Source organism: Panthera leo, chromosome A2 (genome assembly GCF_018350215.1).
Source record: "Panthera leo isolate Ple1 chromosome A2, P.leo_Ple1_pat1.1, whole genome shotgun sequence".
Classification (NCBI taxonomy): domain Eukaryota; kingdom Metazoa; phylum Chordata; class Mammalia; order Carnivora; family Felidae; genus Panthera; species Panthera leo.
The window spans coordinates 131,157,591-131,170,522 of NC_056680.1; the positions used below are offsets into that span (position 1 = coordinate 131,157,591).

The window sequence follows — 12,932 nt, forward strand, 5'->3', positions numbered from 1 at the left end:
GATGATATAAGAACTAATTACTGTGTCAGTGTAGGGGGAGTATATTAGTATTTGTGCCATAAAAATATATAATTATTTATGCTAGTTTCCTAAGATAGATGTTTGTTTCACAAATCTTACTGTCATAAAACTCTAATTTTTAATGTTTAAAAAAATTTTAATTAAAACTTTATACTGTCTGATGATGACCGTACTATTTCACTTTGAGCTTGTTAACATTTTCAGCAAGTATTTTCAAGGTATTTTATGTTCTGCAAAATCAGCAATTAGCTATAAACTAGAAACTTTCCATTGCTTAAAGTTTTCAAAAGTTAAAGCTCTTGCCTATAAGAATCAATGCAAATGGGCCCCTGTGTTATATAGTTTCAAAACATCTGCATACAGGAATATGGGAAGTCTTCCTATTCTTCCTGTAACTTTTCTTTAAATCTAAAATTATATCCAAAAAAATGTAAATAGTATTATATAGAGTGTAGCAGATCCATCACACTACCTTTGTAGGTTTAAGGTTAAACATTTAGATGCATTGCATTAGTCCCCTTAAATATTTTTGGTTTTTGATTTCATGTAGGGGAAGACCAAGATTGCAGTCCCAAGACAGAGCTGAAAGTGCCAAACAACTTAATACAGTTGAGCTTTAGGTACACAGGAGGCATCCAGGAGAGGCAAAAGGCCCAGTCAAGGGAAGACAATAAAATAAAGAAAAGCTAACAGGACAGCAGGCAGGCCCAGAATCCACAGGTGTCAGGCTGAGGGAGCAGCACACGAGCAACAGTAGCACTAATCTGAGTATTGGCTTCGGTCCTAGCCCTGGCAAGAAAAAAGAATGAATGACCCAATTCTGATCAGTAGACATACAATATCTGCCTTCGGTCTTTCATTACTCAGCCTGTTAAATTTTTCTGGCTCTGGTCCCACTGGTCTGGACTGTGGTATAAAGAAAGTCAAAGGCCAACCAATGAATATTTATTTTATTTGAGATAAGATTATTTGACATTACTTCAAAGTAATATTATGGTGACTCCATGAATCAGGTCTTGGGAAGACTTGGGAAGACTCAGGATAGAAAAAAAGACCATCATAGTAGACAATCCCATAGTAGACCATATTAATTTATTTCTCAATTGTTGAGAAAGTTACTGCAGAGACAAATTTGCTTTTCATCTGTTGTTTTTTATAATATGTATTTATAGTCTTTATATATTCTATTCTTAATTTTTAAAGTAATTTTTATTTTTGATCAAATACACGATCATTACCTCATGGCCATAAAATATAATATGGATATAGAATCAATAGGAACCAGCAAAAGAGAAATCAGTTCTTCTGTTTTTTATTTGCATGGCAGGGATGTTGTCTTTTATTAAGTTTTTTATATGCGTGGCAGGGATGTTGTCTATTATTTTAAACAAAATATAAAATAAAGGAAGACGAGTTATGATTTAAGGAGTAATGTAACTTTGGTGTGAGACATCAAGGGAATTAATTTGCCACCTGGATATCCAGATGGAGATGTCCAGAAGGCATCTGAGTTTTAAAGATTGTGAAAACAATAAACGTACTCATCATTAAACTGTAACAAGCATAATTCAGTCTTCAATTATTCAGAAGCTGCTTTTGGATTTTACTAGGCCTCAGGGTTATCAATGAGAAAACCAGTTGCCTTTAATAGATATCTTTAAGAGCTTTTTATATGCAAATACTTTTATTAGTTACAGTGAGGAATCACGCTTAGACAAACATATCATTCCTGGCCTCAAGGAACTTGCAGTCCAGTTGGGAGGATGACACACACACGAGTTTTTCTTTAAGTACAGGAAAAGGCCACCACTGTAAATGCCACCTTTGTAAACATTGTGACTAAACAGATACCGAGAGCCCTATGACAGAAGTCCTCTTCCTTCCAGACATACAAATATATGATAAGCAATAAGTCTTCTGTTAAATGTTGATTTTTCTGTCTCTAAATAAATTACATCAGATACAAACATGGTAAACAGCAATCCTTTCATTTAAGGAAAGCTGTTTCCTTTTGTACCCTAGAAGCAACTACTCCATGAAAGAATATGGCCAGAAATACTGTCATTTAAAGGAAGAATAACAAAGAAATATAAGGCCAAGGGGCAGCTGGGTGGCTCAGTTGGCTTAGGTCATGATCTTACCGTTCATGAGACTGAGTGCCAAGTTAGGCTCTGCGCTCATGGTGAGGAGCCTGCTTGGGATTCTCTCTCACTCTCTCTCTCTCTCTCTCTCCCGCTCTCTCCCTCTCTCCCTCCCTCCCTGCGCCTTCCTTGCTCTCTTTCTCTCTCTTAAACTTAAAACAAAACAAACACACAAATAAAACCCCAAAGCAATATAAGGGCAAAAGGGATCCTATTTGAACTACATGAGTTTAATGAGAATGGTAAACAAATGTCTTGAATGTCCATATAACGAGCATTATCTAAAAATTTAACTTTGTTTGCCAAAGTTAGCTTTAAATGAGATATTACTAATACAGAAAATATGCACACGATTAGCAAACATATGATCTATCTGAAGAATGTCTTTATGTATTACACACACATATACACAAACAAGATAAGGTTTAAGTAAAAAGCCCATAAAAACAGATACGTGTATGTATATGTTTCCACAAAAAGGAATTGAGTCAAGAATAATTTGAATATAGATGGACAGTATTACTTCTGCTCGCTATGTTCAATTTACTAAATAAATTATGAACTGGATTAGCTTTCCCAGTCCTCTGCATATATTCATTAAAGCAAATAGCACACACACACACACACACACACACACACACAGTCAAGAAATTTAACATCTATTCAGATGAATTCTGCTTGTAGACATTGTATTAACCTTTCTACAAAAGGATACACTTAACAATTTAAATTTCAGCTGGCTTAGACTACATTTGACTTTTATAAACCTATTCAAAATTTCTTTTCATTGTCTTATACAGTTATATTCTTGAGTGAAATTTTATTAAAATATTAGATATCTATAAAATAGTGTACATAGCTATTCTAAATTATTCATTATTTGTCTAAGATTCTAACAGCTATCTTTTTAGGTAGAATTGAGAAATACACTGAGTAATCTTCTGAAATACCTCTAACTTTGTAATTTTGTAAATTAAGTATCTTTCTCTTCTGTGACTCCCATAGGAAGTACAGTAATAATAACAATCACTCCAGAACTCAGAACTCAAAGCTACTAATGGCAGGATCGGGAGAGCTGTTTAGCAGCCTTCTGTTCCCTGCCACACCTGAAATGTTAGTGCCCACAGTGCCATCCTTGGAATAGTGATACCCTTCACTCCTTCGGAAAATCTAGTTGGTGAGGAGGTTTTTTTTCTTCTTTGATTTTTGCATTAGAATACTACCAACTAGTTTAGTAGTTTACTAGTTAGGCCTGCAGGGTAACAATCTAAAGCTGTTAGGTTACTTGACAAAGAAAATAGAAATCAGTCACAGAAACCGAGGAAACAAATGGCAAGATTAAAGACCTAGAACAATATGAATGGGACATAAAAGACAAGGAATTCCTGATAGAATACATTACTGAAGAGCACAATTTCCCGGTAGATGATTAATAAGAGAATATATAACCATTCGGCCCGAGTAGTTTTTGGCATAAGTCTGCCTGGAAGCAAAAGAATTAAGCGGTCTTTTCTAAAACAATACGACTTGTTGAAAATTACTCAGAAATCAAGTGTGTTTTAACATTGGAAACAATGATTGTAACTTTATTTACACCAAACACAATAGAGACCTACTTAGAATATATGTGAAGATTATATTTTCTATTGCACCTGAATGTGATTTTCAAAATCTGTGCAATGCTTCTATTGGTAAATACCCAAAAGATTTAACATATGACAGTACATTATAAAATCAGCTGTATTAATCCTCAAAGGGAGATATTAGTAAAACGTGAGTATTGTTCCCAGTTTCATTTCACACATGGCTTATGAAGCTGAAATTTACCTACACATTTCTATGTGATTTGTAATTGTGTATGGACATCCACAGTAATTTTTAAGAATGAAAATAAGCTTGGGGTTTTACTTAGGAAGTTATAGTCTATTTGATTTGTATCATAGCTTAAATCTGTAAAACAAATCAGAATACCATCAATGTTAAATGGGCTATAAAATCTGTTTCACATAATTAAGAAAAGGGCCTACTATTTGGCATGCTTTACAAATCTGAATTGGGGGATATTTTGTCTTTTTTACTACTACAGATTTCAAAAGGGGTAAATAAAATTCAAATCCACAACCACACATAGGACAGTCATTGTCTTAGGACAGTTTGAATCCCATTTCTATTTGTGACGTAAATGGTACTTATTTGCAACACACCCCATTTTCAGACCCTTTCACTTGAGGGGGAGAGAGTAGCAAAATTTCCTGAGACAGATTTGTTTAATGTACAGTTGGTCTCTGTCACTAAACAATGCCATATAGCATTCCAATCTAGCAATTTCTATTTTGTCATAAAATCTTTAAACAGCAGGGTGATATGATTAAGCTTTCAAAACCAGTTATTACTTATATAATAGATAATAACACTACCATGGCATTTACCCAAGTAAAACTATTAGAGAAGCAGAATAAAAGCCTGAAAAGATCCGAGACATATGTCCTGAGGAGATTTTTTTCTTTTTTATATAGAGGTAGGGTACGGAGAATGCTTTAAAACAAAGAAATGACTGAAATGCAATGGTATATAATATATTTTCTTAGAGGAAAAGAACTACATAAAATTCAATTTCATCTTCTATTCATAGGTATAAAGTGATAAGGTGAAGTCGTGTGCAGGTAACTTTATTTATTTAGTCCAAAAGAACTATTTTAAGAACTACCTTAAAAAGAAACACGTTGTAGTTTTTTGTAAGTAGTGTTCAACTTATGAACAGGCAATCCAGATTTTTTTTTTGTAACCCAGAAATTGCTGGAATTTGGAAATAATTTTCCTCATAGCAGCAGTGGCATCAATATTGGTGTCCCTGATTGGTGACCAAAAGCTTATTGAATCTATAATACAACTAAAATTGAAACTCTTTGTATTAGCCTGGGACCTGGTAGCAGAAATTATTATAAGAAAAAAAAGCATGCCTCCATTAATCCTGAGCATAGAACTAGCCATATACAAGATTTATAAAAGTGGAATTTATCAGGGTGCCTGGGTGGGTCAGTCAGTTAAGTGTCCAACTGCAGCTTAGGTCGTGATCTTGAGGTTCATGAGTTCAAGCCCTGCATCAGGCTGTCTGCAGCACGAATCCTGCTTCAGATCCTCTAACCCTCTCTCTGTTATCCTCCCCCACTCACTTTCTCTGCATCTCTCTCAAAATAAATAAATAAACTTTAAAAAGTGGAATTTATCACCAATGCCATTTTGAGTGCATATAAAGTATCAGCAACTGAGACAGATGCTTGTATATGTTAACTCATGTATTTCTCATAGCACCTCTGCCAAGTAGAAATTATTATCCCTATTTTGGCCTTAGTGAAAAGGATGAAAAATATAATTTATCCAAGTTTGCACAGTTAGTAATTAGTTATACTGACAGCTCAAATCTGCCCGACTTTAAATGGTATGCTGTTTCCATTAGGCCTCATTGTTTATGGAATCCACCTTTTCCCTTCAATACACACATACAGTCCAGACCCCCCCCCCCGAATCCTCTTGCCTCTATGGAGCCTTTACTACAACTCCGTACACAAACTTGCCTTGTATCCCATAATGCTCTCTGCTCTAAAATTATCCATTTCCATTGTTTCAATCCACACTTAAAGCCCCCTTGTGCAGCTGACTTTAATCAGGTGTAAGATAAAGATAGTCCCTTCCATCCTAGATGTGTCTGCATTTAAGGAAGGGAAGTGTGTGTGTGTGTGTGTGTGTGTGTGTGTGTGTGTAGAAGTTTCAGGCATGGTTTCAAGGTGAAGTGTCAGAGCATAGAAGACCTTTTACGTCTGCCAGGGCACTAAGGAGTCGGGCCCACCTCAGGTGTCTGCTCCTGAGGTCACTTCCCCTATATTATTTCTGTTGGGGTGTTGGGGTAAAAACTTAGAAGAGGGACAAGAGCCACAGGCAGCAAAATTGGAAGAAGGTGGAAAACTAAATGTCCCAAATTATAATCATTTTTTCTTCTTGGAGCCTTATTGGCTCAGAATGCTTGGGCCCTATCAGAATTTGTGTAGACTTGCAGATGGGCTTTGGGTGGGAAGTAAAGTCTCATGGAGATCCAGAGGATCCATGTAAGAAACGGGATCCATAGTGATTTCCTTCAACCAGAGCTTCAGAAACACCTTGAATGATGAGACTCTCATGTTCTTCTTCTCTCAGAAAAGGCTCCAAAACTACTCCATGGAATCTAGGCTTCTAGGGCTATGGGTTTATACAAAACCAGGAAGCCACAAAGCCCTGGTAGATCTCCAAGGAAACTAAGCTACTTGGCTCCTTGCTGTCAACCAGCTGGCAGCTTCTAAACGGTCCTCTTGACAGGTCCTGTGCAGCTGCGTTTTATGTTTCCATATGGCCTTGCCAGGGTCCCCCCCGCTTTAACCAGACCTGGCTTCCACAATTAGTACGGACTCACAACAAGTTAGTTATGGAATACATTAAGTCCTAAAGGCCTCATGGGGCTATTTACACCTCTTTGGACTATTTCCAGGATCCCAGATTATACTGTAAGTGTAAATTAAGGAAGTCTCACGATCCAATGGGCCTGACTGGAACATGCAACATTACCATATCTTATGCTCCATTTTCCAATGCTTTTCTTGGCTTCATTTTGATGATTTTATACCACCCTGAAAGGTAAACTCTCTGTAATCTTAAAATCATGCTTTAGAAAATATTTCTCTTTTTTCCCTTCTTGAATGTGCCTTATTCTATTCTCGGGTACAAAAATTGAAGACTGATCAATTTTCTCCTTTGGCATTGAAATCTTTCAGGAATTTATTTGCATTCACCTGGCCAAGTTATAAATACCATCCAACACCTATATCATGCCATTTCTTTACTTAAAATAATAAATTGGGTTCACTTAATAAAATAGAAAACCAGATGAAGTCAGTCTGTGTACCCAACAGTTGGGAACATACATTTAGCAGCTGGTGGGGGAACAAAAAGGTCACTCCTCTAGCCCTTGCACAAGATCAGTGATAGATCACATGTTCTAGAAAACATGAAACATAATGTAAATGGTTCTTACTTTATTTTTTATCCCATCGTATACCCAAAGAATCGGAGCTGATGGTCTCTCTCTTTCCCTTTCTCTTCTCTCAGCCCCTGGGAGGCCTTTTCTTTGGGGCCTCTCCTCATCTCAGAGTCATGTTTGCAGCCATGTTTTTCTCATGGATACTGGTGTCTGACAACACACAGGTCCTTAATAAACACTTGTTGAATGAGTTTTGGAACCTGAACAAGGTAGACTATGAGGTCTAGAGAAATCATACAAGTCCAAGAATCAGGAAATTAGCTGAACAAGATTTGATAATCATGGAGAATATGCTTCGCTTTTGATGACTACTCTGTATGTGGCCAGCACTCTACTAGAAGCCTTAAAAGTATCTAATTTTATGGTAATTGAATCATCACAATATCAGGCATCATTACCCCTATTTTACAGATGAATAAACTGAGGCGCTGAGAAGTAAAGTAATATGTCCACAGTCACCTAGCTACTAACTATATATTTTACTGGGATTAATATGCATCGTCTGTTCAATGCTGAAATTCATGCCTTTTTTTTTTACCCCTTCCTTTCTGTTCCTCCATTTTGTCATCTAGTAAATGTGGAAATTTTAATACTCATTAAGAAACCCAGTTTCAGGGTGTTTCAGATATAAGGTGACACATTTCTCACGAAAATTTGCAATTGAATTAGTTTTGTTTATTGATTAAAAGCCTGCAACAGACAAAGGAATGGCTCTCCAAAGCTGAAAAGTTGGGAACCCTGAAAGGAAAGTCTTGGTATCAAGACTTTGGGGCAGGTTGAGCCTTTCTAGGGTTTTTGAGATCCACCTAAAGCTAAAGTTAGCCTTGTCTTTTTTTATGCTGGTTAACATTTACTGAAAACTTACCATGGCCAGACACTGTGCCATAGAAGTTAATATGTATCATGCCACAGAAATCTCAACCCCTAGAAGATAGTAGTACTACTGTTATTCCCAATTAACAGATGAAGAAACCAAACTTAACTTGCCCAAAGTCACACAGCCAGCATGGTAGAGCTTGGACTCAAAGCCAGATATGTTTAACTCTGAAGCCTGTAATTTTAACTGCTTATGCATGCTATTTTTGGCTTATTTATCTCTGTAAATTTAATGTAATTTATATCAATGTCATTTATTTCTTTTGGTCATTTATTTTGAAATAAATCCCAAGGAATGCAGATCAGAAATCTGCTTAGTTTGTTTGCTAACACATACACCTGTGGCATATATGTGGTGACACTTATCAAGTATCTCATGATGCATGACTTTCCGTGCAATTAAATACCTTTGGGTCACTCTCAGTCACATGCCTGAGAGTTACAAACTCTGCTTTCCTCTCCCTCTAGATATTTCTTTCTGTCAAAGTGGATAGATTAACAAACATCAAATAGACAGCCATATCAATGTAGAGATTTTCAGACTCTGACCTGAAAAAAATCTCCACAGGAAAAGCATAGTGCCTAGGGTGATTGACATAACAGAAATCCTACCTCACTAAATGTGTTCCCACAGTTCATTCTGTATTTATTAGAAGGAATTATTGACACTTTCAGAAGATACAATCTCCAGGACCCTGATAGGAAATTAACTTTGGTTTTAAAAAGAATTGGAGCTAGATGTTACTGTCTGCATCAGGACAGTTTATTTTCACTTTAACTGTGAGTTATATAACACAGTATTATCAATTGCTTGCATGTATGGAGCAAAAATCCACATAAATTTCTCTTCTGTATTTATCCTATGGAAGAAGTGCCCTCCAAATTAAGCTATGGAGGAAGTGTGGAAACACTAAAAACAGCAGCAACAACAACAACAACAACAACAACAAAAAACCTATCTAGATTCCATAACTCTTTGAAGGGAGAAGGATATTTTAGAAACTATAATTTTTTGATCAAATAAGTATTAGTTCACTTTTATTTTAGCCAACTACATGTTTTGCAAAATAACACTAATAAGGTGTGCTCTTTTTCCCTAACTAAATTCTTCACAATGAAATCCAACTGCAATATTCATTTAGAAATTTGATAATGCTCTCTTGTGTGAGTTTTAGGAATATTTGAAACCCCATTGCATATAAATTATATCATGGAAAAGCTGTATAAATATTCTATTACGGCACATGCTGTTCTAAGGATCTGTCAGGATTTCCTTTATACACTCCATTTTGAGTGGTATATAAATCAGATGTAAAAATTCATGTTGGACTGAAACTCAGCACAAAAGGCCTCCTCCAGAGGCAAATGCTTTTTTCAAAATGTGGTTTGAATTATGTTGGTCATTTTTAAGTTATAGAAGTGCAGAAAATGTATTTGTGGTTTTGAAGGAGAGAGATTTTTTCCATTTTTATAACTCATTAGGAAACTTTACAGGCCTTTAGACCATTTTGTGGTTTAGTTCTTCTCAGGTTTTTCCCCAAAGCAATATTAAAACTTGAATGGTGTCCGCTATGAATCCAATGATTACTGTTCTGAATACAAATGTGTGTATGGATGTATATAGTTATACATATCTTAGACTAGGAGAAGTTCAATAATATCATAACTGGGGTGGAAGATTAGACCTATCAGTTGCCCTTTTTTGTTCTTGGTTTCAAGTCAGGGTTTATCTAGCAAAAGAATCCTCTATCTATACCATAGTTCACTGCTTGTATTTTTAAAGCTGCATCTTAAACTTCAGAAAATACCTTGGACTTAAACACTGCTTCTTCTATTAGCATGTTGACAATAAGGTTGTGACCTTTCTAAATTTTGCTTTTCACTAACAGAGAGAGCAAGTTGCAGCACATTTAATAGATATCGTAAAGTATTCTATGTGCATGTTTGTGTATATAAATTACTTTGTTAAATAGTGTTGAACTTATTTTGTCTATATAGGTAACATGTTGCCAAGTAATTTCATAAACATCTAAGTTATTATTTTAGCACATGTAGAGATTATGGTTATACTATTCTCTTAACAGCATCAGTTAAAATCTGAGAAAGTTTTATTTGGACTGAGAAAGTTGGCAAACTTCTCAAAGTGGAGCAAGCCAATCTTTCAAATGACTTTATTTATTTATTTTTTTTTTAAATTTTTTTTTCAACGTTTTTTATTTATTTTTGGGACAGAGAGAGACAGAGCATGAACGGGGGAGGGGCAGAGAGAGAGGGAGACACAGGATCGGAAACAGGCTCCAGGCTCCGAGCCATCAGCCCAGAGCCCGACGCGGGGCTCGAACTCACGGACCAGGAGATCGTGACCTGGCTGAAGTCGGACGCTTAACCGACTGCGCCACCCAGGCGCCCCATCAAATGACTTTAAAGGATAATGAAAATAGAAATATTTTATATGATTGAATTGCTTCCACCTATGTTATATTTAGTTCATCAATGTGTTAGACTAACACATTTAGTGTTATTATTTACTATCATATAATAAATCAAGACATTAAAGCATAAAGAGGTTAAAATTTTTCCAACGTTATTCCTTATATTTTTTATTAAATTCCACTTGGAATCTCAGTGTCTTGATTCCTAATACAGTTCCCTCTTCAAATTACACTATTTCTGGTGCAATTGTGAGAATCTTTAGGTCTAGTAACAGTTAGGATGGACCACCCAAAGGACAATCAAACATTTGCCTGTGACTTGTGGAGCAATGTCGACTTTCCCACTGAGACACTTGGAGGATCAGAAGGAATCTATCTCCTCCTGGATGTTTTATCTACTAACCTAGTGTCATGGAAATTAGCCAACTCTACAGTGGAGACAGCCGAATGCAGTTTTCTTTATTTTTTCATATTAACAGGAGAGCAGGGTTACTAATGAGGAGTCACATCCCAAATCTCTGATCTATAAAGCTGAATCTCCTTATTTCTATTTGGGTCATTTTTTTTTTTTAATTCTGCTCCATTTGCTTTTACTAACTTATGCTACTTTGTGTTCTATAATGTTATATTTTTTTATAATTATAAACTTCTATGTGATTCATACATAACTCATATACTTTTGTCTTTCTCTTAGTTTGTCGTTAAAGTCATCACTGTTAGGATTTACTTAACACGTATCACTCCAAACGCCCCTATATGACTTAATCAGTCATTAAAAAGTTTGGAGGGAAGCCTACAAATTTCTGAGAACTAAGAGCATATTGAAACACTGTTTCGTGAGAATCAGAAATGTTTTGAAGTATGGCATAGACATTTAAAAGCCACTGAAAGTAAATATACTATATATGTCAAAAAGAAGCTTTACATGTTAAGAGTCTACATTCCATGGTTGAATTTAACAATTTGTAAGTCATTAGGCGGGCAATATGCACATTGTACTCCCCTGCTTCTCCATTTATTATATTATACCCATATTTTTCCTTGCATTTGGAGGAGAGATAACACAGTGCTATTATTTGAATAGCACTGACGTTGTTAAAGCCTAGCACCGTTGTTTTCTATATAATGAGCAGTATATTTTTAAACAGAATGGCTATTTCTTACAACACATGAAATGAAGAATGACATAAAATACTTTAAGACTATGAAGAGTAATGAATGTAAGACATATCCTTACCTTGATTTTACCTTTAAGCAGCCTTTTATTTGTCTATTAGGAACGTCTTCCCGTGGTTTTACAGGCTCCGGCTCTTGTTCTTTCTTTTGACAAATCAGTATATAATTTGTGCCATTATTATTTGACCAAAACGTACCAACAGAAGTTTCGTAACGTATACAAAACTCAACTTTACTGCCATCTTTTTGGTAAGGGGGAACCAATAAAATCTTAAAGGAGAACTGATCAGTTTCACCATCACATGAATTTGGGACATATTCTGCTAAAATGTCATAATGTGTCTGCCAGTCATCCAAGGACATTCTCACATAAACTAACTTCTCAAAAGAAATATTCAAAACTCGAATAATGCCCTTCATACTCGTAGACCCAGGAGGATACTCAGTTGACTCCAGTATTGCTTTCTGTACTTGAAGTTGCTGCATAAGATCTTCTTTTGAAGAAGGCAATTCAAAGAGTGGAGATAAAACATATTCTTCTGTGTGGAAAATGTCCTTACTTAAGTCAAAACTGGTTGAAACACTCGGTAAATCCCAGCAATCAAATTCTTTGACAGACACAAGATTGAATCCAAAGGTGTCAGCGAATGAAACTCTTCTTGTACCTGAAGACGGAGTGCCCAGGTACATATCTTCAGAAGAATCAGAACCTCGTCTACTAGGTTGAGGGGAGAAACCAGGTTTGAAGGTAGCTTTAACTTCTTCATCTTCAGAAAGAGAATCAGACAAATTAGGAACTTCTAAAAAGTTATCTTTGCTAATCTGACTAGGTTCTTCAGAAGACTCCATTGGGCTCTCTGGTATCAAATAAGAGAGAACTGTACAACTAGTAGAGGCTGATATTTGAGATACTGAGGCTTAAAATAAGTATAATGTTACAGTTGACATTGCAGAAAGGAGTCAGCTCTATAAATAGGTCCAATGGCGTGTAAACTATGCTAGCTCGCCTCCAAAGGCCTTTAATATGATAGCATCCATGTTACTCTCACCAGTATGTTTCAGATTTAACTCTCAGTTTTTAAAGTTGCATTTGTTTATGAGCTGAGTTCTAAAAAGACATTTTAAATCATTTTTTACTGTGTTGAAAAATCTGAAGCTTTACAATTAAAAATTGTTATAACCAGTTGATCTTAAAAATAAAAACAACTACAATACTAA

At 35.7% G+C, this 12,932-nt stretch overlaps 1 protein-coding gene across 1 annotated transcript in view; it reads right to left on the reverse strand.

Annotated features, from left to right (window-relative positions):
* The window catches only part of PPP1R3A (protein phosphatase 1 regulatory subunit 3A), a 38,094-nt gene extending 25,531 nt beyond the window's left edge, over positions 1-12,563 (reverse strand). The window contains exon 1 of the mRNA XM_042922575.1: positions 11,776-12,563. Within this exon, the coding sequence (XP_042778509.1) occupies positions 11,776-12,563 (788 nt within the window). The remainder of the gene's footprint in view (positions 1-11,775) is intronic.
* Between the last annotated feature and the right edge of the window lie 369 nt (positions 12,564-12,932).